Source organism: Drosophila suzukii, chromosome 2R, assembly GCF_043229965.1.
Source record: "Drosophila suzukii chromosome 2R, CBGP_Dsuzu_IsoJpt1.0, whole genome shotgun sequence".
Taxonomy (NCBI): Eukaryota; Metazoa; Arthropoda; class Insecta; order Diptera; family Drosophilidae; genus Drosophila; species Drosophila suzukii.
In genome coordinates this window covers 3,656,935-3,681,739 of record NC_092081.1, presented here as the reverse complement: position 1 = coordinate 3,681,739, position 24,805 = coordinate 3,656,935, and the positions used below count along the sequence as shown (strand labels likewise).

The 24,805-nt window shown below is 42.1% G+C and overlaps 7 protein-coding genes across 10 annotated transcripts in view; 5 read left to right on the top strand and 2 right to left on the bottom strand.

Moving 5' to 3' along the window:
• Positions 1–8,589, top strand: part of fra (neogenin protein frazzled) — a 37,068-nt gene extending 28,479 nt beyond the window's left edge. Inside the window, exons 2-10 of one of the 3 annotated variants that reach the window (XM_017087790.4) lie at positions 943–2,145; positions 3,289–3,496; positions 3,890–4,172; positions 4,234–4,443; positions 4,507–5,837; positions 5,902–6,149; positions 6,211–6,391; positions 7,046–7,179; positions 7,310–8,589. In XM_017087790.4, coding sequence (XP_016943279.3) covers positions 943–2,145; positions 3,289–3,496; positions 3,890–4,172; positions 4,234–4,443; positions 4,507–5,837; positions 5,902–6,149; positions 6,211–6,391; positions 7,046–7,179; positions 7,310–7,539 — 4,028 coding nt within the window. In that variant the 3' untranslated portion in view covers positions 7,540–8,589. Of the gene's footprint in view, positions 1–942; positions 2,146–2,832; positions 3,497–3,889; positions 4,173–4,233; positions 4,444–4,506; positions 5,838–5,901; positions 6,150–6,210; positions 6,392–7,045; positions 7,180–7,309 lie in introns of all 3 variants that reach the window. The other 2 variants (XM_017087789.4, XM_017087788.4) reach the window with 2 other exon arrangements.
• Positions 6,412–6,963, top strand: LOC108019795 (uncharacterized). Its single transcript, XM_017087795.4, has one exon. It carries the CDS (start codon positions 6,535–6,537, stop codon positions 6,946–6,948), a length of 414 nt encoding a protein of 137 aa, XP_016943284.3. The 5' UTR covers positions 6,412–6,534; the 3' UTR covers positions 6,949–6,963.
• On the bottom strand, positions 7,605–9,554 carry LOC108019563 (uncharacterized). Its single transcript, XM_017087400.4, has 3 exons — positions 9,079–9,554; positions 8,852–9,019; positions 7,605–8,792 (listed from the first exon to the last, which is right to left on the bottom strand). The coding sequence occupies exons 1-3, from the start codon at positions 9,316–9,318 to the stop codon at positions 8,643–8,645; spliced, it is 558 nt and encodes a 185-aa protein (XP_016942889.3). The 5' UTR covers positions 9,319–9,554; the 3' UTR covers positions 7,605–8,642.
• A 403-nt stretch (positions 9,555–9,957) lies between these two features.
• Cyp301a1 (Probable cytochrome P450 301a1, mitochondrial) lies at positions 9,958–18,020 on the top strand. 2 transcript variants are annotated; one of them, XM_017087793.4, is made up of 8 exons: positions 9,958–10,041; positions 13,378–13,632; positions 16,136–16,286; positions 16,435–16,547; positions 16,602–16,795; positions 16,857–17,058; positions 17,115–17,280; positions 17,338–18,020. In XM_017087793.4, exons 3-8 carry the CDS (start codon positions 16,140–16,142, stop codon positions 17,905–17,907), a joined length of 1,392 nt encoding a protein of 463 aa, XP_016943282.2. In that variant the 5' UTR covers positions 9,958–10,041; positions 13,378–13,632; positions 16,136–16,139; the 3' UTR covers positions 17,908–18,020. The 2 variants fall into 2 exon arrangements, with proteins under 2 accessions (XP_016943282.2, XP_016943281.3); XM_017087792.4 differs by lacking the exons at positions 9,958–10,041; positions 13,378–13,632 and adding an exon at positions 15,114–15,581.
• Positions 17,903–18,797, bottom strand: Ak6 (adenylate kinase isoenzyme 6). Its single transcript, XM_017087794.4, has 3 exons — positions 18,619–18,797; positions 18,407–18,558; positions 17,903–18,353 (listed from the first exon to the last, which is right to left on the bottom strand). The coding sequence occupies exons 1-3, from the start codon at positions 18,662–18,664 to the stop codon at positions 18,024–18,026; spliced, it is 528 nt and encodes a 175-aa protein (XP_016943283.1). The 5' UTR covers positions 18,665–18,797; the 3' UTR covers positions 17,903–18,023.
• A 524-nt stretch (positions 18,798–19,321) lies between these two features.
• On the top strand, positions 19,322–21,402 carry stil (stand still). Its single transcript, XM_017087543.4, has 4 exons — positions 19,322–19,609; positions 19,681–19,956; positions 20,125–20,205; positions 20,715–21,402. The coding sequence occupies exons 1-4, from the start codon at positions 19,385–19,387 to the stop codon at positions 21,144–21,146; spliced, it is 1,014 nt and encodes a 337-aa protein (XP_016943032.3). The 5' UTR covers positions 19,322–19,384; the 3' UTR covers positions 21,147–21,402.
• Positions 21,403–21,500: 98 nt separating this feature from the next.
• Positions 21,501–24,797, top strand: ClC-b (chloride channel protein 7). Its single transcript, XM_017087644.4, has 9 exons — positions 21,501–21,826; positions 21,935–22,030; positions 22,097–22,298; positions 22,513–23,484; positions 23,546–23,715; positions 23,770–24,156; positions 24,221–24,379; positions 24,438–24,521; positions 24,581–24,797. The coding sequence occupies exons 1-9, from the start codon at positions 21,578–21,580 to the stop codon at positions 24,701–24,703; spliced, it is 2,442 nt and encodes an 813-aa protein (XP_016943133.3). The 5' UTR covers positions 21,501–21,577; the 3' UTR covers positions 24,704–24,797.
• Positions 24,798–24,805: the final 8 nt, after the last annotated feature.

The following is a 24,805-nucleotide window of genomic DNA, read 5'->3' as shown; positions in this document are numbered from 1 at the left end:
ATAATGTATTTTTCAGCAAGATCAAAGGGAAATTTGTAAATGGGTATTTAAAAAGGCGTAAGCACTCAAAAATAAATATTAATTTTATATTGATTATAAATTAATAATATTAAAAATAATCAATAATAACCATTTACACTCACATGTGATTAATAAACTCCTAAGCTTGGCTAATAATCTTAGCTTTAAATGGCTGAATGTCTCAGATCTTCTAGGGTGACCCCCTCAGCCTGTTTGTAGCATCTTTATCCCCTGTTTCCAAGCCTTTGAGGATATCAGGCAACGAGTTCCTAGCATTACTCGATTTTTCTTTCAGGCATGTTAGGTTATTCATTGGCAGGCCCTACCACCCTCCGGTGCGCAGACATCCAGTCCACCCACCACCCCCGACGAGCCGAGCCAAAGTGGAAATGCAAATATTTGCGTGCCTCCGGCGACCCCTTCGCATTTTCCTCAGTCTCCGCCCCTGCCTCTGCTGCAGCATGCCTTCGAGAGAGAGTTGGCCTTTGTAGCCTCAATTATTCAGCCATGTTTACAAGTTGACAGATTGCAGAAGCTGCCGGTCCTCGAGTGGAGGCACACTCCGGTAAACTGGGGGCGGTTGACTTGTCGTGGCACAAACCCCATTCGGATGTGCCAACCCCACACGGAAAAATGTTTCTAATTTCATAAAATGATTTTCTAAATCAGGATAATCTAAATGCAGCTTTTATACGTTCTGTGACTTACCAAAAAGAAATGGCCATAATGCGATTTATAAACTATTCATGGAAAGGTTTCTTATTGGACATAATACGATTTTTACACTGTTCATGGAAAGGTTTGCAGAAAAGATTTATTTTTTCCCCTATGCTTATTCACAAATAAGAAAATATTTAACAGCCCTTCAAAAATTTCTGGCAGTGCATTAATTTCACCAATCTTGTCCATTTTTTATTGCAGCGCTTTCGTTCACCTTGGAGCCGCAGGATGCAGTGGTGCCCGAGGGCCACTCGGTCCTGCTGCAGTGCGCGGGCATTGCATACATGGGGCGCGGAGGCAAGGGCAAAGCCAGCGCGCCCACCCCAGTGACCATCCGGTGGCGAGGTCCTGACGGCCAGGACCTGGTCATCGTGGGCGATACGTTCCGCACGCAGCTGAAGAACGGATCACTGTACATCAGCTCCGTGGAGGAGAGCCGCGGACTGACGGGAGCCTACCAGTGCCTGCTGAGTGCCGATGGCGTGGGCAGTGTGCTCAGTCGCCCGGCACTGGTGGCCATTGCCCGACAGCCGGACCTGAACCAGGACTTCCTGGAGACCTACCTGCTGCCGGGTCAGACAGCCTATTTCCGCTGCATGGTGGGAGAGGCCAACTGGCAGGAGGGCGTCAAGCACTCGGTGCAGTGGTTCAAGGATGACTTGCCACTGGCCGTGGACAAGTTGCGCATGGTGGTGCTGCCCAACGGAGCGCTAGAAATCGATGAGGTGGGGCCGTCGGATCGGGGGTCCTACCAGTGCAACGTGACGTCGGGCAGTATCTCCAGACTGAGTAGCAAAACCAACTTAAACATCAAAAAACCCAATGAACTAGGAGCCGAGAATGCGGTGGCTCCATCGTTCCTCGTGGGCCCTTCTCCCAAAACCGTGAGGGAGGGCGAGACCGTCACCCTGGACTGTGTGGCCAACGGAGTGCCCAAGCCGCAGATCAAGTGGCTGCGAAACGGCATGGATCTGGACCTGAACGACCTGGATTCCCGCTTCTCCATCATTGGAACGGGTTCGCTGCAAATCTCCAGTGCCGAGGACATTGACTCTGGGAACTACCAGTGCAGGGCCAGCAATACGGTGGATTCTCTGGATGCCCAGGCCACGGTGCAGGTGCAGGAGCCGCCGAAGTTCATCAAGGCGCCCAAGGATACGACTGCCCACGAGAAGGACGAGCCGGAGCTAAAGTGCGACATCTGGGGAAAGCCCAAGCCCATTATTAGGTGGCTCAAGAACGGAGATGTCATAACGCCCAATGACTACATGCAACTGGTGGATGGTCACAATCTTAAGATCCTTGGGCTCCTCAACTCCGATGCCGGGATGTTCCAGTGCGTGGGCACGAATGCCGCCGGCAGTGTCCATGCTGCAGCTCGTCTGCGGGTTGTACCCCAAGGAGGTGAGTGGATTATCTGACAATGTACCCCAAGTAGTCCTAGCTCGGTGTCCAGTATTTGTGCAGCTTAAACAATTGGCGCCTCTTTGAGGCCTGTAAATTGACCCAACGAAATTTAAGCCCCAATCTCCCAACCCCGCCTATCACACTTTGTTGTATAAATATCCTTTCATCCATCCTGCTTTTGTAAAATAATTTCGTAAGCGTCTATGTGTGTATTGTTTGTATAGTAATAAATTAAGTTACTCTAATTATTTTGTCTCAAAATATGGAAATCTCTTTTGTGCATATTTAACTATTATAAATGCTATTATTTATGTCTTCATTGTTCTGTGGATAAGGTATTCAAAGTACTTAGCTTTAAACGAAACAATTGTAGTAGTCCTCTGTTTGCATTTATGATTTAAATAACTTTATATAACCGAAACAGTTAATCGGCTTAAGTATGGCCACAATTAAATATAATGAATTATTCATTAATGCGAATTATTGAACATACAAAAGAGATTTCAATCCAGTTAATTAATATTGAATAACATGAAATGAATTTTATTAATTTCCAATATAATTTATTAACTTATTGTTTATTTCGTTTGTTCTTTTATTTCCTTTATCCTCGCCTCATTTCCATTTAATATCACCCCAACCACAACCACAACCATCCACCACCACCGAATCCCACTCCCAAAGTGAAAATCAAAAAACGAAAATCCCAAGGCCACTCCACCAAATCCCTCCAGACCTTTGACAATCTGACCAAGCGGCGCAAGCCCTTCAACTCGGGCGAGCAGCTGCGCACCAAGTCCGGTGGCAGTTTTCCCTTTCCGGACGAGGACGACGAACTAGACGATGACGACGCGAGTACGACACGACTTAGAATTCCTTCCGGAAAGCTTCCCCAGTTCGAGCAACCGCTCAACGATCGCAGGTTCAATATTCTCAAGTCGGCGAGTGTTCTGCCGCTGGAGAGCCAGTCAAAGAGTTACGAGGACGACGACGATGACTATGACGACGAAGATTTAGCCAACATTGAGGCTCATATAGAGGCCTACAAGCAGGGCGAGAACGCTCAGAAAATACTGGACTCCTGGCAGGCGGGCAAGAGCAAGAAATCCCAGCAGCAAAAACAATCCCCTGCTTCCCCAGATTCCCCCGAACAGGATCCGAGTGTTCCGCATCCAGGTGCCAAGCCCCTGGACAGTGGACTCCAGGCCCGATTGCCCAGTCAGCCGCGGGACCTGGTTGCCCAGATAGTGAAGTCCCGGTTCGTGACCCTGAGCTGGGTGGAACCCCTCCAGAATGCCGGCGATGTTGTGTACTACACGGTCTACTACAAGATGAACAACAGCGAGAGGTGAGTAGAAATCATCGGGAAATCATCGCATTACCCGCTTAATTGGCATCCGCTTCATTAAGCAACAATTAGCAGGGGTTAAGCCTGTTTGCATAGTTAGCCAATCGCCTAATGGCTTCCTCTCATCAGTCGAGCGGAAATGATTTCGCTTTCGATTCAATCCGACTGTCCGTCTGTCTGGCTTGCATCCTGAGGCAAGTCCCAAACCCCACTTATTCAAGGAGTTCGTTCGAGTGCTGCTATTAAGTTTAGAGATTTGGAAAATCTAGTGTTGTAAGATTGGGATTGCATCGCCTTTTAATACACACTTTACAACTACACTTTAAGGGCTTAAGTTCATTTTCTTAAATAAAAACCAATTTTTAATGACTAATTTTATAAACACAATTTCAGGGAGCAAAAAATGGTCACCAAGTCGCATGACGATCAACAGGTCAATATTCAATCGTTGCTGCCCGGCAGAACCTATCAATTCCGAGTGGAGGCCAATACCAACTTTGGCAGCGGGGCATCCTCTGCTCCCCTGGAAGTCAGCACCCAACCGGAGGTTAATATTGCGGGTCCACCACGCAACTTTGAAGGGCATGCCCGTAGTCACAAGGAGATTTACGTGAAATGGGCAGAGCCCTCGGTGACCAATGGAGAGATACTTAAGTATCGTGTTTACTACTCAGAGGTGAGATATGAAATAAATTTTAAGCCTTCAACACATAGCTGATTCTTTTTTTTATCTTCAGAACGACAGCGGTGCAGATTTATATCACGATAGTACAGCCTTGGATGCAGTTCTCACCGAGCTGCGTCCCAACACTGATTACGTGATCTCAGTGGTGCCTTTCAATCGAAATGGAATGGGGGATTCCTCAGCGGAAATCCGTGTGAAGACGTTTTCCTCCACGCCGTCTGAACCTCCCAACAATGTTACTTTGGAGGTGACCAGTTCCAGCGTAAGTAGATACAAATATTTCAAACGAAATTCTGTTAACTTATAAACTACATCACCTTACTAGTCCATCACCGTTCACTGGGAGCCACCTGCAGAGGAAGATCGCAATGGCCAGATTACAGGCTACAAGATTCGTTATCGCAAGTTCAAGGATGCGCCCCAAGTGAAGAGTACTCCTGCCAACATTCGATACTTCGAGTTGAGCAGCTTGGATCGCAATGCTGAATACCAAGTCAAGATTGCGGCCATGACGGTCAACGGTTCGGGACCATTTACGGAATGGTACCGCGTCAACACACTGGAAAATGACCTTGACGAAACGCAGGTGCCGGGAAAACCGATTTGGAAAAGCATTCAACCCGGAGCCAACAACATTGCCCTGCACTGGGGACCACCACAGCACCCGGAAATCAAGATACGCAACTACGTACTGGGCTGGGGTCGCGGCATTCCCGATGAGAACACAATCGAGCTGAAGGAGACGGAGCGCTATCATATACTTAAGAATCTGGAGTCCAATATGGATTATGTTGTATCGCTAAGGGCGAGAAATGTTAAGGGCGACGGCCCACCTATTTATGACAATATCAAGACACGCGACGAGGAGCCAGTGGACGCACCTACGCCGCTTGAGGTTCCAGTGGGTCTGCGAGCCATCACCATGTCCAGCTCCTCTATTGTGGTCTACTGGATTGACACGATGCTGAACAAGAATCAGCATGTGACAGATAATCGACACTACACGGTCAGCTATGGTATCACGGGATCTAATCGCTATCGCTACCATAACACCTCGGATCTCAACTGCATGATCAATGATCTGCGCCCCAATACGCAATACGAGTTTGCAGTCAAAGTCGTCAAGGGACGCAGAGAGTCGTCCTGGTCGATGTCCGTGTTAAATAGTACGTATCAGAATGTGCCGGTCACGCCACCGCGGGAGGTTACTGTTCGCTTGGATGAGATGAATCCACCCACTGTGATCATCCAGTGGATTCCACCAAAGCACACTGTTGGCCAGATCACCGGATACAATATCTACTACACTACGGACACCACGAAGAGAGATCGCGACTGGTCAGTTGAAGCCTTCGCGGGCGAGGAGACCATGATGATGCTACCGAACCTGAAACCCTACACCACATACTACTTCAAAGTTCAGGCGAGAACTACGAAGGGTAATAATAACGCCCCTTTCTCGGCTCTGGTATCCTACACCACCAGTGCAGCGGTTATCATGCAGGAGGCCGACACCATAGCCAAGGGAATCGACAACGAGAAGCTGCTGTACATAATTATAGCAGTTACGGCTGTTGTTCTCTTGGTGGTGCTTTTGGGCGTACTGATGCTATGCAGGCGAAAGCCTCAATCCTCGCCAGAACACACTAAGAAGAGGTCTGTTTTCCTAACCATCATTGTTATCTTTTGTATATATTTCTAAAACTTTTTGTATTTCCAGCTACCAAAAGAACAATGTGGGCGTTCCCAAACCACCGGATCTATGGATACACCATGATCAAATGGAGCTTAAAAACATAGACAAGGGCTTGCACACAGTGACACCTGTCTGCAGTGATGGAGCCTCGAGCAGTGGTGCTCTCACCTTGCCAAGGTCAGTGGTGCACAGCGAATACGAGGTGGAGACGCCAGTGCCAGGTCATGTGACCAATTCGCTGGATAAGCGATCCTACGTGCCAGGATATATGAGTGAGTGAGAGCACCCCTTTTTAAAGTGACTGAAATATAAGACATGCCCATCATTTTGCAGCCACCTCAATGAACGGAACGATGGAGCGCCCTCAGTACCCGCGTACCCAGTACAGCCACCAGAATCGATCCCACATGACCATGGAGGCCGGTCTTTCCCAGCAAAGCCTCACCCAGCCGCAGAGCAACTCTATGGCTCAGACTCCGGAGCATCCTTATGGCGGCTACGACGCCAACTTCTGGTGAGCAAAGTGGGCGGTGCTTTTGCTAGATTTTTTGTATGTTAGATCTCTTGTTGGCATGTGCACACATTTCGGTGCTATAAATTGAACAAAATTCCCACATAAATCCTAAGTTTTTAACCTTCGCTGCGAACAAGACGAGAATGTGCTCGAGGACGCGTTGGGGACGGATCGATCCCAGTGTACAGATCAACGTGGCGTTTGGGCCGTCGAGCAGGGTGATCAAGCTCAATAACCAAACGCTACCGCGGCGTGTTGAGCAGCAGCTCCTTCTAATGGCTTCACCCTCGCCGTTCCTTAACTTCATGAACAAGTTCCGCTTGGACGAGATCATAATCAACCATCAGTACAAGGGCGTCTACAGCATGCGCACCGCGGCGACCATCACCGAGTTGGCCACCTACACGTGGAATGTGATGTCCGTCTCCGATCGCCAGCCGTATATCCGACTGGCCCGGAAGGCGCAGCAGGTTCAGCAAGCGCGAAAGCTGCACTTTCTAGGCACCAGCAATCGGCCGGTGATTAAGAGGGGTTCTCAATGTCCTATTGTTGTTTGAAGCTGTCTTGGCCCTTGTTTAGTAGCATATGAAAAAACCTTTTAAATAAATAGTTATTCTCTTAATAGTGAATTCGTTTTTTGCTTACTTATTTCAGCAACGGCGCAAGCGGGGCTGCTGGCAATGGTTGTGTGTCCACCATTGAGAGTTCCAAACGTGGGCATCCTCTGAAGAGTTTCAGTGTGCCGGGTCCACCGCCCACAGGAGGCGCCACGCCAGTTAACAAGCATAGTGAGTATTTATTTAATAGGCTGAAAAGCGATTACACATGATATTGATAAGAAAATATTTAAAATCAAGGAAATTTTAGGCTCAGGAGACTTCTAGGACACAATTACTAATCTCAAATTTAATTTTACAGCCCCCGCCGTCACAATACGTCCACAAAACCAATCGCCATACAAGAAGCCATCGTTCTCGGCTGCTACGCCCAATCGCCTGCAGGGCGGCGGGTCGGTGGTCCACTCAACCGACGAGATTCAAAGACTTGCCCCCAGCACGTCCACCGAGGAGCTCAACCAGGAAATGGCCAATCTGGAGGGCCTCATGAAGGATCTGAGCGCCATAACGGCAAACGAATTCGAGTGTTAACACTGAAGCCGCCTTAAAAATGTCCGGCTGGCTGAAAGTATTAGTCGTCAAACAATGGATGTTACTTGTTTTTTAGTTTCTGTTTTATATTATTGATTTTACTCGAATTTGTGAACTGCATAGAACCGACTTGAATTGGGTTCCCCTCCGGAGAGGTCCTTTTAGATTTAGTTAATCAAATGTGCGATATATTAATGACCGAAAAGAACTGTAAATACGAACGACGCCGCCATATAAATTTTTAAGCCTAGATACACACATTCATACCTATAAATATAACTTAAGAATAGTTAAATATCGGATAAGGAAAATGTAAAAACTGGGACAGAAAATGGAGTAAAGAATTGGACGAAAAGCGTTTATTGTGCAGGATCTGTCTCTAAACTGTCACACGACATTTCATATTTATCACTCTGCATCATCTTAATTTAATCCGCAACCAAAAGCGGATAGTCTTAGTCTACATACATATGCCATTCTATATTCATATGCATACAGCATCTAAGCTAAGTTTCATACTAGTAAAGACCCTAAGAACGTAACTTTTATGCTACTATAACCCCAACAAACAATCAAAACAATTCGATATATACTTGCCTCTTAAAGTGTTCTTCTATAATTTTATTTTATCATGAGTTTAATACGTGCCATTTCAACGATTTGTCGCCAATCCCACAAAACTACTTAAGCTATAAAGTCAAGTTTTAGACTGTAAGCCAGCAAAGCATTTACGATTTAAACTACACTATTAATAAAGGGTGGTATGACATTGTTTGTTTTACCACAAAATAAATTAAACTTATTGAGATGATTTTGGTGTGTCCAAAGTTTTTATTGTCAAGAAAGTTTACTATTTTTATGCGTTGTTTATCGAATACACTGTATTTAACATTGCTTTGCACAACAATCTCATAAAACACAGCATTACATTTCAAACAACCCCAAATGCACAAGGTAAGCATTTGAAAATTGTGAAAATTTTATTGTATTGAACGTAAACTTTGTAATCAAAACAAATTGCTAAATATATAAAGAATATGTGAAAATTAATTCTTGCTTTGATTTATTTGTAGTGGTTATGGTTAATATTCATTACAAACAATTTACTCTTCTCTTTCAAAAGAAATGGTCACCTGTGCTCTCCAAACTTTATAAGAGGCAAATCGCAATTGTATTTTATAGACGCCTTGAGGAAGGGGAAGAGTTTTTAGGAAATCGTCAGAAAATTCCAGATTGTCCAATATTATGTCGTGCTGTAGCGAATATGACAGTTAAGTTTTTGTGTATGTTACTATGCGGGTTTTAAGCTTACGTTGTACGGACATGAGTGGTTTAAATTGGACCGTGTCATAATGGCATTAATAACGAGTCCTTCAAACGATAGAAAATTGTTTTTTTCTAAAAGGCGGCAGAGATCTACGCTGACGTTGTACAAAAATGGACGAAATCCATTATAGCGGCGGTAAATGGCCCAATTTATCTAGAGCCATAATCAAATATATTGATAAAAGTGAAAAATATTTTAGTTTGGGAACTCACCCGTGAGTTATCTATTGGCAGTTGAAAGAGCTTTACGTACAAATCGGCACCAACTCGACCTCTTCCAAGTAAATTAAGTTTACATTTTTTAAAAGATGCATACGATTCGTTAAAGGATTCGCAAAGCATGTTGGTAAATCTGGACTTTGGCCTTCCGCACTCGCCTCTCAAGTTTGAGCTCAACAAAATAGCAGCGATTATTGTTGCTAGAAGCAATCTGATGGATACAAGTGCCATCATTATTGCAGAACGACTATCTGTTCAGGAAAAGTTATTAACACCCTTTTAAATAATATTTGAGTAGAAAATCATTAGCTAAAGCTCATTGATTTCATTCATAAAAAATATAATTATAATCAGTGTGTAATATCTGGTAACCGACATAATTCGAAGTTCATTGATGTAATTTGTTTAGTCAATATTATATTGATTTAAATCGCGGGGTTTTACCCTTTACCCTTTACTCGTACAGTAAAAGAGTTTATTAGATTCGTCGAAAGTATGTAACACTCATAAGGAAGCGTTTCCCATATATATATATAGTGACATATCCCTAGCACCACGTACCCCTATGTACATGTCGACACACCCACACATACATACTCACATTATGCAGTCACCCTCGAGACACCCTCTAAGAAATAAGAGTCAACATTTAATTGTAAACAAGCCAATGGAAAATTACCATGAAACAAAAAACCACAGCTTATAGACTAAACAATTAGAACGAACCGCTGTTCTGACTTTCGGCACGTTCCCACAATTCAGGATGCTCAGATTTCGGGACCCAAGTCTGGAGTCCAAAGTCCAAATTCAGAGTCACTCAATTACAATTAAAACCACTCACAAAAAGCTCTAAAGCTCAAAACCGAGGTATGATCGTAAATGAAGTAGGAGTTAGAGAGCGAGTTCAGTTTGAGATTTGTTAATGGGAAGTCGATGTTATCCCAATCTAAAAATATTGTAACCAGTTTAAGAATAAATTAATTAAAGTTTTATTTTTTATATATTAAACTTATGGTGCAAACATTTAATTGGCGCATTCGGTAAGATCTCAAAGTCCTTTAAAAAATCATCGGTACTGATCAAATAAAAAAGATAATACTAAACGACTAGTTTATCCTGATCACCGAAAAATCCGTGAACATCAAAATGTCAATTATCGAGATCCGCTTAAGAACCTATGTGTAATTTTCGCACGCCGAACCTAAATTAAAAAACAAATTCGGTCAATACGCGCTTAAAAGTTTAAAATTGTGGAAATAAATTGCACTCTTTTTAGTGCATAAATATTCTATAATTATTTCTTTTGCTGAAGTCTCTGTCATTCCTTTATAAATAATTTTAATTTTTAATTTGTGAAAGTAGTGTGTTACTTCAGTTGTACCTTAGTTTCCTTTAATTAATTCGATTTGTCGGAAAAAATAATTAAATGGTCTCTCAGTTATAGAAATATAATTTTGGTTGTCCTCTTGAGCACTGTGCACTGTGCACGTTTTTAGATGTTTCTGCCGGTATGTTTTCTTCAAAACTATCTGTAAACATAGTTTCCTCTATTTTGGTTCTGCATAATTCGTCGGCTACATAATTTTCTTTTCCTGGAAAATATTTAATCTGATAATCATATTCGTTTAATTTTATTTTCCACCTTTGAAGTTTTATATTTGGTTCTTTAATGTTGTTTAGCCATACTAAAAGTTTGTGATCGCGTAGTATTTCAAATGACCTGCCCATACGATTGTTAAAAGTTCTTTTTCTGTGGTAGCATAATTTATTTCATGTTCATTAATAGTTCTGCTGGCATAAAAAACTGGTTTATGATTTTGTGATAACACTGCTCCTATCGCCATGTTACTTGCTTCCGTTGTTAAAGAGAATAGTTTACTAAAGTCGGGGTAAGTTAAAATGGGGTCGGATGTAATTAGGACTTTCATTTTTTCAAATGCTTCTGTGTAGTGTTTGTCCTTAGTATTAATTGTGGCACCTTTCTTTAATTTCATTGTCATTTGTTTTACGATATTTGCAAAGTTCGGTATGAATTTCCGATAAAATCCACACAATCCTAAAAATGATTTAATTTCTTTTGGGGTTTTTGGTATTGGGGTATTTATGATGACACTTACTTTCTTTGGATTCGGTTTTATACCTGTAGTCGTTACGATATGACCTAGGAACGCTGTTTCCTTTTTCATATATTTACATTTATCCAAGTGTAATTTTAGATTTGCATCTCGTAATTTTTGGAATACCTTTTTCAATGATTGAACATGTTCTTCCAATGAAGTGGAAAAAATTATTATATCATCTAGATATACTAAACAATCTTTATAGATTAAATCCTCTAATAAATTGTGCATACATCTTTGAAAGGTAGCGGGGGCGTTTTTAAGGCGAAATGGCATTTGGGTGTACCCGTAATGGCCATGTTTGGTTGAGAATGCTGTTTTTGCTATTGACTCTGGTTCCATTTGAATTTGATGGAATCCTTTAGCTAAATCGATGGTAGTAAAATACTGACATCTTCCTAATTTGTTCAATATTTCATCCATTCTAGGTATTGGGAATTTATCGTTGATTGTGATTTCGTTTAAATTTCTGTAATCTACAACTAGTCTGAATTTTGGTTTTCTTGAGGCATCACTTTTTTTTGGAACTATCCAAATTGGAGAGCAATAGGGAGATTTTGATTTGCCAATTATTCCTTGTTCGATCATTTCGTTTATTTGTTTATTAACCTCCTCGTCGAAAGTTTGAGGGTATGTGTATGGTTTCCTATATATTGGGTCTTCGTGTTTTGTTTGTATCGAATGCCTGATAGTTCTTGTAAAAGTCAAATTTTCACCTTCCTTGTACTGGATGTCATTGTATTCGAATAAAACCCTTTTTAAATTTTCTTTCCCTTCCTCATTTAAATGTTCTAATCTATATACATCTCATTCTTTTAATTCATTATTAATAGCAAAGTTAAAAGATTGGTCCTTTGATAAGGGCAGATTAAGGCGTTCTAATGCGGTCTTATCCTCTTCAATCTTTTTTTCAACCGATGGTGGACTAAAGCATTTTACTGCGGTCTTGTCCTTTACTATATCGTTTTCGCCATATTTTACATAAAGTAGTGTGTCTCCTAACATAACTTTTTCTTTTTCGTAATCTATTTTTGCCTTACTGTCTTTTAAATAGTCTCTACCTATTAAGATGTCGTAATTGTTGCAAAATTTATGTAAATAGAATTTTTGTTTAGTCGAACAGATTTTAGAAGGATCTAATGTTATGCCTTTTTTTAGTTCCATTGAACCGTTTATTGTAAATACTTTTAATTTCTCTATTTGTTCTTTATTACTTCCAACATTTTCTGTCATTAAGTTGATAGATGACCCGGTATCTTTCATTGCTCTAAGGAGTCTTCCCTTAATCATCACTCTTACATATGGGAAACATCTTCTAAATCCGAGGCAGTTTGCTGAAAATTTACATCCATTCTGTTCTGTGCACTTTCGTTTTCTCTCTGTCTTTTGACGGGTGCATTTGGAGAATTATTCGATGTAGATGCCTGAAAATTTAGAGGGTTTTGGGCCCTACCTTGGTCTAAGTTTCTCCTAAACTCATGATAATTACCTTGGTTTCTAGGGGAAATTTGATTTCTGTTTGGTGAACCTTGAGGATTTGTTGAATTGTTATTGTAATTATATTTTGGATAACTATGCGACTGAGAATTATGTTTTTGATAGTAATGATTTTGATGCGTACTTCCCGAATTCCTTCGGTTATCTTGACGTTTGGGTTTATAATTGTTAAAAAGGTCTGCGTCCCATTGACCTAAAATCATTGCTGTTTCTTTTAAATTAGCAAGTGTTGTGTTATCTTTTTTGGATAAGAAATTATACAATCTATCAGGAAGTTTTCTTTCGATACAATCCAAATTGCCTTGTTTAAAGAACTTTTATAATTGACCTGTCTATTAAGTCTGATTCTAATTCTAACTTATTATGTACTTTCGAATATCTACATTTTATTTTAATTTTTAAGCGCGTATTGACCGAGTTAATTTTTTTAATTTAAGTTCTGGGTGCGAAAATTACACATAGATTCTTAAGCGGATCTCGATATTTGTCTTTTTGTTGTTCACGGATTTTTCGCTGATCAGGATAAACTAGTCGTTTAGTATTAACCTTCTTATTTGATCAGTACCGATGATTATTTAATGGACTTTGAGATCCTACCTATGGCGCCAATTAAATGTTTGCACCATAAGTTTATTATAAAAAAAAACTTTATTTAATTTATTCTTAAACTGGTTAGAATATGTTTAGATCTGAAGAACACCGACTTGCTATTAACAAATCTCAAACTGAACTCGCTCTCTAACTCCTACTTCCTTTACGATCATACCTTATTGCTATTGAGTGACTCTCTGAATTTGGACTTTGGTCTCCAGACTTGGGCCCCGAAATCTGAGCATCCTGAATTGTGGGAACGTGCCGATAGTCAGAACAGCGGCTCGTTCTAATTTGGATTCTTATTTCATAGAGGTTCTCTCGAGGGAGACTGCATAATGTGAGTATGTATGTGTGTGGGTGTGTAGATATGTACGTGGTGCTATGGATATTTCACTATATATATATCAAACCAAAACACCTCTTAACGAGGTTAAGAACTAGTGACGATCCCACATTCAACATAGAAAATATATTATACGATCTACAAAATGAAGTCTTGTCGTACTATTACTTTAGTATTACGCAATCCTTTAGTTTTTGCGATACCTTTTTAATTCTGCGACTGTATATAGTAGTCGCCTTTGCACACTCTCCTGGTGCACTTAGTCACTACGTGAACGGCCTTCCACATATATTCTTGATCAGGATCACTACCCAAGTTGATTTCGCCATGTCCGTATGAACGTTGAGATCTCGGAAACTAAAAGCATGTAAATTCTAGAGATTCCTGCGCAGCTCAAATTTGTTTTAGCAAAGAGCCATGCTCACTATAACGCCCATTACGTCGAAGTCTGTCTGGCGCGCAAATTGATGCGCACTCCCCTGGAGATGCTGATCAAGAATACTTTATAAAGTCTGAAACATTTCCTTGACTGCGTTACAAACTTCTGACCACTGCAAGGGTATAAAAACACAAACTGAAAAAGCTGGACAGATTATGTAATGGAATAGAATTGAATTTTAAATACAACAAAATAGTTTTGTTACGATTTTAATTTGATTTGTTGATTTTTTCCGGCCAAAAAACGGTACAAAAAATGTATGAAAAAAAGTGCATGATATTTATTGTCATGGGATTATATTCTTGCTAAAAAAATAAAACAACACAATTCATGAAAACTTCGTAAACAGATATTCTACCAACTTAATACCTTTATATTAGTCAGTGAGCCAAATAAACATCAAAATACGTGAAGTCTCCAAAAATAAAAAAGTACAACTTTTCTACGTTGATTTTACATAGTTTTTTTTTGTGTGTAGAAAAAATATTTTGTTGCAGAACTTGTGGGGAAGCAATTTGAAACCGAATTTATGCAAACTAACAAAAGACGCTTCACTCAAAATGTTTTATCTTAAAAAGTAATAGTACGACAGCTGTCACTTGTCATTTCAAGGCTGTCCATATATTGAGTAATCACGTAGGGGTAAGGGGGTGTCAAATTATTACGCCTGCGAAACAAACCCATTTTTTACTAAATAAATGGGAGGAGTGGGTGTTAAAAATTGGTATACTATAATAACGTAATATATGGAAAGACCCTAAAACCTAACTTAAACTGATATGGATTTTATAATAAGGCGAGCCTTTCAACTGACATAATACTAATTCAACTGCATACAGAAAAAACGATAGGAACAATAAGAAATATTAACTATTTTTTGAGTGGAGTTCAAAATGTTCTCCGCAGATAATATCAGAATACTATTAGTACCATTATTGAAAGCGAAAATCATAAGCCTAAGAGCACTGAGCACTTTCTCTTTTAAATCCGCGAAGAGAGCCCACTCAAGACCATCAAAACACACAGCTTGTTTGGATCGCTGAAGCCTGAGCTGCCAGTAGTTTGTGCCAGGCAGCCGTCCAGTGTGGAACTTGATTGCGGTTCCCGCTAGAAGCCAGTTTCATTGCCCCGCGGATCTCAGTGTGTCAACGTCAACAGAAGACAATTGGAAATCGAGGCTTACGACCAGTGAAATCTGATTTGAATTTAAATCAGTTACGGCTTTTGTCGGCCCCAAAAAGATGAACAAGCTTCCCATGAAAGCGTGGCGTTCCACAGCCGCGAATCCCAATCTGCGACGAAGTGTGTCCAAGATTGGTGGGGCAGGTTCCAGGCGCCTGGATAGCCGCGAGAGCTCCACGGGCGTGGCTACATGTCCGCATCTGGCGGACCCCGAGGAAGCCAGTGCCCCGCAAATACACTCCACATCCGAGTGGCAGAATGCCCTGCCCTACAACCAGATACCCGGACCGAAACCCATTCCCATTCTGGGCAACACTTGGAGGTAACCAAAATCGAAACCAAAATCGAAAGACTCAAGACGCAAACTCGCTCGCTTTCTCCCAGCGAACTGCAATTGCAATAAAACCAAACACTCTCCGTTTCACTTGACCCAATTAACTTGGCCAGCTTGTTCGACAATTATTGAATTAGCCATGATGATGATGTTCGTATTTACCACCGCTTATTTGTTTGAGTTTTGTGCAAAAAACACGCAATCCCAACTCATACTCCCCTGTTTAACGTTGATGTATGCTAACTAAATATTTATGGGCGGCTTTAAAGTTGGTTTTCCTAACGATTCTTGCTAAATGTGCGTGTGGGATTCCAGCAATTTACACCTGTCTAATCGTAAGCTAAAGTTACAATCCGTTGGACAGCACGTCATCCAGTTAATTAACGTTCAATTAGCGTTGAATTCAAGGTCGCCCTAATAACGTGTGAAATTTTGCTGCACGCTGACGAATTTTGCTCACTAATCATATTTTTGCGCCATTGGAAAAAGTCAATGCATCTTTCATTGTCGTAGAGATTTGTTTAACCTTGACTATTCCATAGATTGATGCCAATAATTGGTCAATACACCATCTCGGATGTGGCCAAAATATCATCGCTGCTGCACGATCGTTATGGCAGAATTGTGCGTTTTGGAGGTCTTATAGGACGGCCCGATCTTTTGTTCATCTACGATGCCGACGAAATTGAAAAGGTAAGCTTCAACGGCACGCCTGTGGCTTGGGACTTTCCGCTTGACCAGCGAACCACGAAGGCACTAAGCCATTACACAAATTTCTGGCACCGTACAAATTGCCCGCAGTTGTCGGATATTAAGCTGTAGTAATTTGATGAATTTCCAGTGCTATCGCAGCGAGGGACCCACTCCCTTCCGCCCCTCGATGCCCAGCTTGGTGAAGTACAAGAGTGTGGTGCGCAAGGATTTCTTCGGGGAGCTTGGCGGCGTGGTCGGAGTGTAGGTGGCGTTGTGCAATTTGTTAAATTTGTAATTTATTCGACCTCTATTCAGGCACGGAGAGCCCTGGCGAGAGTTCCGCTCGCGTGTCCAGAAGCCAGTGCTGCAGTTGTCCACCATCCGGCGATACTTACAGCCCCTGGAGGTCATCACCGAAGATTTCCTGGAGCGCTGCGAAAGCCTGCTGGACGAAAACCAAGAGCTGCCCGAAGATTTTGACAATGAGATTCACAAGTGGTCCTTGGAATGTAATTATTAAGCATAAATGCCTTTTTAAAAAACATTTGACCCACAATTTGTAATCATCAGGCATTGGTCGCGTGGCCCTGGACACTCGTTTGGGCTGCCTGGAATCGAATCTTAAGCCGGATTCGGAGCCCCAGCAAATAATTGATGCCGCCAAGTATGCCCTGCGCAATGTGGCCACTTTGGAACTGAAAGCTCCCTATTGGCGATACTTTCCCACGCCTCTGTGGACGCGCTATGTGAAGAACATGAACTTCTTTGTGGGGTAAATACATTCCAAAACAATTTTAGCCACAAACACTAATTTCCACGGTATTTAAGTGTCTGCATGAAGTACATACAGAGTGCCACCGAGAGACTGAAGACCCAAGATCCCAGCCTGCGTGCCGGCGAGCCCTCGCTGGTGGAAAAGGTGATCCTGTCGGAGAAGGACGAAAAGATAGCCACCATAATGGCCCTTGATTTGATTCTAGTCGGAATAGATACCGTAAGATCAGAAGAATCGAAGACAACAACTATAAAATCTAACACATTCATTTTTCAGATATCCATGGCCGTTTGTTCCATGTTGTACCAGCTGGCCACTCGCCCAGTGGAGCAACAAAAGGTTCACGAGGAACTAAAGCGACTGCTTCCTGATCCCAACACACCACTCACAATTCCGCTGCTGGACCAGATGCACCATCTGAAGGCTTTCATCAAGGAGGTGTTCCGGATGTACAGTACGGTCATTGGAAATGGACGAACTCTAATGGAGGACAGTGTGATCTGTGGCTACCAGGTGCCCAAGGGAGTCCAGGCCGTCTTCCCCACCATTGTCACTGGTAACATGGAGGAGTATGTGACGGACGCGGCTACTTTTCGACCAGAAAGATGGTTGAAGCCACAGCATGGAGGAACTCCGGGCAAACTGCATCCGTTCGCCTCGCTGCCATACGGATATGGAGCTCGGATGTGCCTGGGTCGTCGCTTCGCCGATCTAGAGATGCAAATACTGCTGGCCAAGCTTCTGCGAAACTACAAACTGGAGTACAACCACAAGCCACTGGATTATGCAGTCACTTTCATGTATGCCCCTGATGGCCCGCTTCGATTTAAGATGACGCGAGTTTAGGTTGTAGATTTAAGATTCCGATTTTATACACTCTCTTTGTTGTAAATAATAGTTATTTACATGCAAGTGTTGAAGCTTTTATACATAAGATTAAAAGGTACTAACTAATCACACTTCTATTTCCTTTTCCACATACGATACCAGTTTTTCACTGTTTTCAGACTCTGATGGGCGTCAGCCTTTGTTTCTCCCTTGAGTTGAAATACTATATCTGGTTTGTAGGAATCGCGGGCCTCTTCCAGAATGGTCCCAAATATTTCGCACTGAATATTCGATGTGAGCTTCTTTTCGTTGTAGTTGCGATCCTTCAGGCGATCGTATAGCGTTGTATTGGGGCAGGTTACCACGAAGACGGCTTGGAACCAGCGCTCCGGGAAGAAATCACAGCCATGGTATTCAACGATGTTGCCGCCCTTGGCCATGATGGGTTCCAAGTGGTCCATCAGCTGAATAGTACAATCGAGTTGTTTAAATGTTAGATAATGGGGCTCCCGCTCACTTTTTCCTCGTCCAGAATGGGACAGTCGTACTCCTCGTCATATTCCTCCACAAAATCGTTTTCCTTGGCGATTTTGGAACAGTCCAGCCACTCAAACTTCAGCTGGGAGGCCAGACGTTCGCATAAATACGATTTCCCTGCACCAGGAGTCCCTGAAATTACATTAAATTAATATAAAACATAAACTTTAGATAAGCATCAGCGAAGCACACCCGTTATTAATATGTTTGGCTTGGCATCTGGTGACAGTTCCGACATCTTGATTAATTACCGCTAGATAAAGATTTTATAAAGATTCCTAATAGTTAAGATATTGTTTGCAAACTCTTATTTTGCTTTAAAAGGCCAACACGTGAGGGCAGTTCTGTTGTTTATTTCTTAGCAATGGCATTGTGCTGCCAACTTGTCTACTTTTGTGGACCAGCAGAGATGCCACTAGGTTTCTGAGCCCAAAGAGAACTGCCAGACTATTTGTTGGCGCAAAAAAAGCTAAAAATTTGAAAAATTAAAATAGTGCATAATAATTTAAGTGTGTCGACTGCTGTCCTTTTTTTATTGATCTTATATTTTATATTTATGCCACCTTGACACAACATTTTTAATTTATTCAAATGGTAAAAAAAAATTGTTGTATAATAATTAATAATGAGATATTTATCTGCCAGACTACTAATTTGGATATCTTGGATTAAGACAATTATCAAGTAAAGAACATTTTGATTACAAAATAAAGAACAACGAGTTTTCATCAAATCCTTTAATTTAATAGCACCAAAACTAACTAACGTACTAATTCAGACGTGCGTAGGGGCCTTTTTGGCGTCGTTTTGCCTATCTTCGTTTGGCCGAGAACCGTTGCATTTTGATAGCTCTCTCTTTCCTTTATTCCCTGCGAGCACAGAATCTGTATCTCTTCCTCTGCTTTGACATTCCTCCTTTTTCCTTCGTTCTCGAAAGCTAGAAGGTTCATTTCCATTTATGAGACTGAAACTGTCCGACAACTTGAACGGTTCGGAAGAAAAGATGGAGCCGAAAAACGATCCGGAGAGGCGCCAGCATGTGCCGTACATCCTGAATGGGGAGCTGTACCGCATCGAGAACCAAGTGGGCGACAATGTTACGGTCAAGTGCTGCTACTGTCCGCCGGATCGGATTTATCGCGGCAGCGTGCGCTCGACTGGGAATTTTCACATGCACATAAAGGTGGGCATCTTAAATATTTTGCATGGGTCACAAGAAAGATTTTCATTTCTTTTTTTAACATCCGAGAGCAGAGGCGTCACAGCTCGTTGCTGGGAAAACTTCACGAAATGAAGGTGGCTGCCCTGGAGGAGCGCCGTGATCGCATCATGAAGAACCGGCGCTTTGGAAAGCCGCGCAAGAAGACACCAACCCCAACCCCACTTCCAACTACGAGTGCAGCTGCGCAGAGTAATTCCGGCGTTTTTCTGGACATCCAGGCGACTCCGGCGGGCAACGAAAGCCACGAGCTGAAAATCAAAACGGTGTTCCAGCGCCACAAGCAAGAGCAAGAGGGAGCCACTCGCCGGGTAAGGTTGCGTGAGCAGGAGCGAGATGTCAACATCTCACCTTGCCAGTCACCGTTAGAATAGCCCCATATTTACATACATACATGTACTGTATCTGTTCGCACGGCGAAATAGCTCAATGAAATTTGGCGCTTGCATTGGTGTGCTGATCTATCTATCTCTTTCCAGTCCGGAGATTCAACTTCAGATAACAGCGTCCCAGCTAATCCACCAAATATCCCCAACAGCCTTGGTGTTCTCGTTCAGGACGTAAGTAGCTCAGATAAATATAGTCAAAGTCATAGCAAATCATTTTCGATTCAGAATTTCTTTCACCTGTATTTATAAATTTACTGACTGTAAAACTAGTTCAAGCTATCCACTTTGAGTGGGGGAGAATCGAGTTGTTTTAAAAGAATCATTCCATAACAAAATTCTTTTAAGGGATTTATCTAGCAAAAACTTTTGAAACCAAAATGCAATCAACACTGATTCAGAAATCAATATGTCTATATTTTTTATGAAAGTGGTTTCATAATTTACCTTTTTAGGACAACTTTTTTAAATAATTTATATTATATATTCATTAATGACTTTCGACTTATAATTTTGTTGTATATTGGGTGTATAGGTTGTTCATTCAAACTTAAAACAATGATTTCGTTCTTTGGGATTAAACCCAGGTTATTTTCAGCCTAAATGTCGTTCTTACTCTAAAAAGAAAATGTACTTACCATTAAATGTGCTTTTTAAAGAAATGTACATCCATTTATTTTCAGCTCCCAAATATCTCGGTGGAGACACTGCCCCTAGGTTCCTCGGCTGCTGCGGCTAGTGTATCCTTTTTGGGTCGTCCCGTCAAGCCGGAGCAAGCCATTGGCTCACCATTCCTGTCTGATCAGCCGACAGCCATAGATTTGAGCCGGGCTCCATCGGTGCAGGGCGAAAGCAAATCCAGCGGTTCCCTGGCCTCCTCGATGGAGGACGTATCCATGGGGTACTCGCGCTCCCAATCAATCTCACAATCGATGTCCTTGACCCACTTCCTGGATCACCCCCAACGGGATGTCCTGCAGCGCTTGGAGCGCACAATGGCTCAAATCAGCCAGGAATTGCACTGCCGCAACCGAATCGAGCATAACCGCATGCTGTTGGAGGCGGCCAAGTTCAAGTTTCTGAATCCAAATTTTCAATTTGAGCCCAATCTATAAGTGGGCCCTCTAAAAGCAAGTACAGTGCATTTAAGACATTTGTTTGTATACATTAAGTTTTTGGCTTTAAATTACCAACTCAGCCCTGTTCTATAAACGGCCCATTCAAAAGCTATCATACTGGAATAAATAAATTCGTAAACTTTAAGAATCTCTGTAAATATGTTTCCAATTAGAGATGCTCTTACACGGAACCCTTAGAAAGACAGATTTTTTTTATTTTCCGCATCTATTGCAATAAAGTCTAAGAAACGCATTCAGTTGACTTTTTTCAAAACTACGTTGCATGAAAAAGCCCTACAAAAATACTCGTGTGCCACAAATCGGACTTTTGGTATTTCTGAAAGGACCGCAGACGGTTACACTCAGTCGGCACTGTTCTGTTTTTTATTGTTTGTTGTCAAGCTCCTCTACCATTATTGTTTTAGATAATGGACGATAGGAAAACTTTAATTCGTTTAGATGATGAGACTAGTGATGATGATGCACCGACCGCGACCCACAAAGAGATGGGTCAGAGCTCGAAACCGATACAAGATTTCGGAGTCAACCAAAGCGAAGAACCCAGCTGTAGTTCTTCAGGTAGAGGAGCGCCCAGTAATTCGGGGAATAACCACTTAATAGATGATGATCAGTCTTTGCTATTAGGGAACAATTCATCGCCAATTGCTCCTGAGATTGTAAGTAATTAGCGAAACAAAGTGGAATGAGTCATTCATTGGTCTCTCAAGAGAGCTTATCTTGGTCACTCATATTAATTTTATTACTTTATGCACTTTGTTTTTCAGCCAATAAATGGAGGTTCAAATGGAAATATCAACAATTTGGAACCCATTTTCCATCTGAGATCCCGCACAGCAGCAGCTTCAACTCCCAATTACGAGGTACCTCTTAGTATATATGGGGCGGAGTTAGAACTGCAAGCCTTATCAGTAAATTTCCACTTCCAGAGCTTGGACTATGAGGTCTGCGAAAACACGCTCTTCCAAGAGGAAGAACGAAAGAGGCTTACAGAACGCTTCTCCCTGCGCAAGGATGTCATAAGATGGATCATATTTATACAGATTGGCATTATCACGGCGCTTATAGCTTGCACTATAGATATCATAATCGAGGAGCTGTCGGAACGGAAGTACACCTTCCTATTCAATGGTACGTCGAATTTACTTCACTTTTGATGATCCCTTTTGAGAAATTCTATAGCTTGAGTTTGGATAGATTTTTTGATATTAGAATGAAACCCTCTCTAAATATTCGTGTCAATAAAAAGTAAACTATAACTTGTTTAATATCTAATAATGTTTAAGAAATGTAAATTTTCCTTAAGTTCCACTTTTCTAACTATAAATTTTAAATTTATTTTCAGCTGTCCAAAAAAACGTTCCCCTGAGCGACTCCAGCACAGGCGACCTTGTGATCCCGTACCTTTACTGGCTTCTATTCAGCATTCTGCCAGTGGCCTTTGGAGCAGCCATGGTCACCTACATTGAGCCCATAACCGCTGGCAGTGGAATACCGCAGGTGAAAAGCTACCTGAACGGCGTAAAAATACCGCGAATTGTACGGATCAAGACGCTGGCTGTGAAGGCAATCGGCGTGATAACCTCGGTGGTGGGCGGATTGGCCGGAGGAAAGGAGGGTCCTATGATCCATGCCGGCGCCGTGGTGGCTGCCGGAATCTCACAGGGCAAGAGCACCACGTTTGTGAAGGATTTCCGTGTGTTCAAAGCATTCCGGGATGACCACGAGAAACGTGATTTCGTGTTGGGTGGCGGAGCAGCCGGAGTTTCAGCCGCTTTCGGTGCACCAATTGGAGGCATGCTGTTCTCCTTGGAAGAAGCTGCTAGTTTCTGGAACCAGAATCTCATTTGGCGCACACTAGTAGCCTCCATTATCAGCGTATTCACCCTGAACATTGTATTATCAGCTTATCACGGCCTAAACGATTTCACTTTCACGGGTCTCTTCAACTTGGGCAAATTCGATACGCCGTTGAAGTTCGACTACTTCGAGCTGCCCATCTTCATGATCCTGGGTGTAACTGGAGGATTACTTGGAGCCGCCTGGAACTCGCTAAATACAAAGATCAATAAATTTCGGAAGCGCTTCATTCCCTGGAAGATTGGGAAGGTAATTGAAGCTGTCGTAGTGGCCATGCTGGGCGTTACTCTGGCTTGCCTGATGATCTACTTTATCAACGATTGCCGACCCCTAGGCAACGATCCAACCAACAATCCAGTACAGCTGTTCTGCGAGGACAACGAATATAATGCGGTGGCGGCCCTGTGGTTCCAAACACCAGAAGCTACAGTCCGATCTTTGTTCCACGATCCTCCAGGTTGGAGTCCATTATAGGGGGATCAATTATATTTTTAACTTTTTACTTTACTCACTTTCAGGATCTCACAAAATCCTAACGCTAGCTCTGTTCACGGTCGTCTACTATGTGTTATCCTGTGCCACCTTTGGTCTTAATGTCTCCTTGGGTGTATTCATCCCAACTGCTCTGGTGGGCGCTGCTTGGGGGCGTCTTTTGGCCATGCTTACGTTTTACATGTTCCCGCAGGCGGTAAGTAGTTCAAGACTGATTATCAGAAAATTATCGAATGCTTTCGGTTTTTAGGAGTTCCTTCATCCGGGTAAATATGCTCTGATAGGAGCAGCCGCTAATTTGGGTGGAGTGCTCCGGATGACCATTAGCTTGTCGGTTATTCTAATGGAAACAACTGGCGTTGAGAGTTCCTTCTTCTTCCCCCTCATCATTGCATTAATCACCGCCAAATGGGTGGGAGATTACTTCAATGAGGGCATCTACGATACACAAATCCAAGTGAATCATGTTCCCATGCTGACTTGGGAGCCGTTGCCGCAATACAAGGGCCTGAAAGCACACGACATTCTGAGTAGTCCTGTGGTCTGCATCAAGCTCCGCGATAGCGCTCATTACATATATAAGATGCTGAAAAAGTGCGATCACAATGGATTTCCCGTTGTTGATAATGTGCACGGGGTAAGAAAATTAAAAGTATCTATATAATTCAATTTTTAATATATAAATTATGAAAACTTTACAGGATCGTCGTTCAGAGGGTCGCGTATGTGGGATCATCTTGCGTTCGCAGCTGATTGTCATTTTGTTGAAGTCTTTGTACGTGGAGAACAAGCGGTTCTGGCTGCCAGAAACATCTATTCAGACTTTTAGAGACGTTTACCCGCGATACCCATCAATCAAGGTAACGAACATGTTTAAGATAAATACGTCTTTTGGTTTCATAACAATAATTATTTTAGAGTGTGCGCAAGCTAGATGATAAAGTCAATTACACTGTGGACTTGTCCATGTTTATGAACCCTTCACCTGTTCGAGTCAATCCAGTAAGTCGTTTTCAAACTTTAAACTCTTAACCTTGCACTAATATACATTTTTTTTCTAGCACGATTCGGTTCCAAGAATTTTTCAGATTTTCCGAGCTTTGGGTTTGCGTCACTTGTTAGTTATCAACAATGAGAATCGCATTGCAGGCATTATAACGAGGAGAGATTTTATTTACAAGTAACTTGTTTGCATTCAATGCATCTGTTTATGTATGTCTATCGAATGCCAAAAGTGTCTGTAATAAGAGATAATAAATATTTTATATACCTTTGTAATCCGCGCA

What these genes read in the sequence shown, in the direction of transcription:
- stil (XM_017087543.4), top strand. Translation starts at nt 19,385, where the DNA reads ATGAGACTGAAACTGTCCGACAACTTGAACGGTTCGGAAGAAAAGATG. An exon ending in AAGAGGGAGCCACTCGCCGG is followed by an intron (nt 19,957 to 20,124) that starts GTAAGGTTGCGT and finishes ATCTCTTTCCAG; the next exon opens with TCCGGAGATTCAACTTCAGA. An exon ending in TTGGTGTTCTCGTTCAGGAC is followed by an intron (nt 20,206 to 20,714) that starts GTAAGTAGCTCA and finishes ATTTATTTTCAG; the next exon opens with CTCCCAAATATCTCGGTGGA.
- LOC108019563 (XM_017087400.4), bottom strand. Translation starts at nt 9,318, where the DNA reads ATGATGGCACTTGTATCCATCAGATTGCTTCTAGCAACAATAATCGCT. An exon ending in TGCCAATAGATAACTCACGG is followed by an intron (nt 9,020 to 9,078) that starts GTGAGTTCCCAA and finishes TTATGGCTCTAG; the next exon opens with ATAAATTGGGCCATTTACCG. An exon ending in ACCACTCATGTCCGTACAAC is followed by an intron (nt 8,793 to 8,851) that starts GTAAGCTTAAAA and finishes TATTCGCTACAG; the next exon opens with CACGACATAATATTGGACAA.
- Cyp301a1 (XM_017087792.4), top strand. Translation starts at nt 15,319, where the DNA reads ATGAACAAGCTTCCCATGAAAGCGTGGCGTTCCACAGCCGCGAATCCC. An exon ending in TCACAAGTGGTCCTTGGAAT is followed by an intron (nt 16,796 to 16,856) that starts GTAATTATTAAG and finishes TGTAATCATCAG; the next exon opens with GCATTGGTCGCGTGGCCCTG. An exon ending in TTCTAGTCGGAATAGATACC is followed by an intron (nt 17,281 to 17,337) that starts GTAAGATCAGAA and finishes TTCATTTTTCAG; the next exon opens with ATATCCATGGCCGTTTGTTC.
- ClC-b (XM_017087644.4), top strand. Translation starts at nt 21,578, where the DNA reads ATGGACGATAGGAAAACTTTAATTCGTTTAGATGATGAGACTAGTGAT. An exon ending in TTTACATGTTCCCGCAGGCG is followed by an intron (nt 23,716 to 23,769) that starts GTAAGTAGTTCA and finishes TTCGGTTTTTAG; the next exon opens with GAGTTCCTTCATCCGGGTAA. An exon ending in CACCTGTTCGAGTCAATCCA is followed by an intron (nt 24,522 to 24,580) that starts GTAAGTCGTTTT and finishes TTTTTTTTCTAG; the next exon opens with CACGATTCGGTTCCAAGAAT.
- LOC108019795 (XM_017087795.4), top strand. Translation starts at nt 6,535, where the DNA reads ATGTGCTCGAGGACGCGTTGGGGACGGATCGATCCCAGTGTACAGATC.
- Ak6 (XM_017087794.4), bottom strand. Translation starts at nt 18,664, where the DNA reads ATGTCGGAACTGTCACCAGATGCCAAGCCAAACATATTAATAACGG. An exon ending in GCCAAACATATTAATAACGG is followed by an intron (nt 18,559 to 18,618) that starts GTGTGCTTCGCT and finishes ATGTAATTTCAG; the next exon opens with GGACTCCTGGTGCAGGGAAA. An exon ending in CCATTCTGGACGAGGAAAAA is followed by an intron (nt 18,354 to 18,406) that starts GTGAGCGGGAGC and finishes TGTACTATTCAG; the next exon opens with CTGATGGACCACTTGGAACC.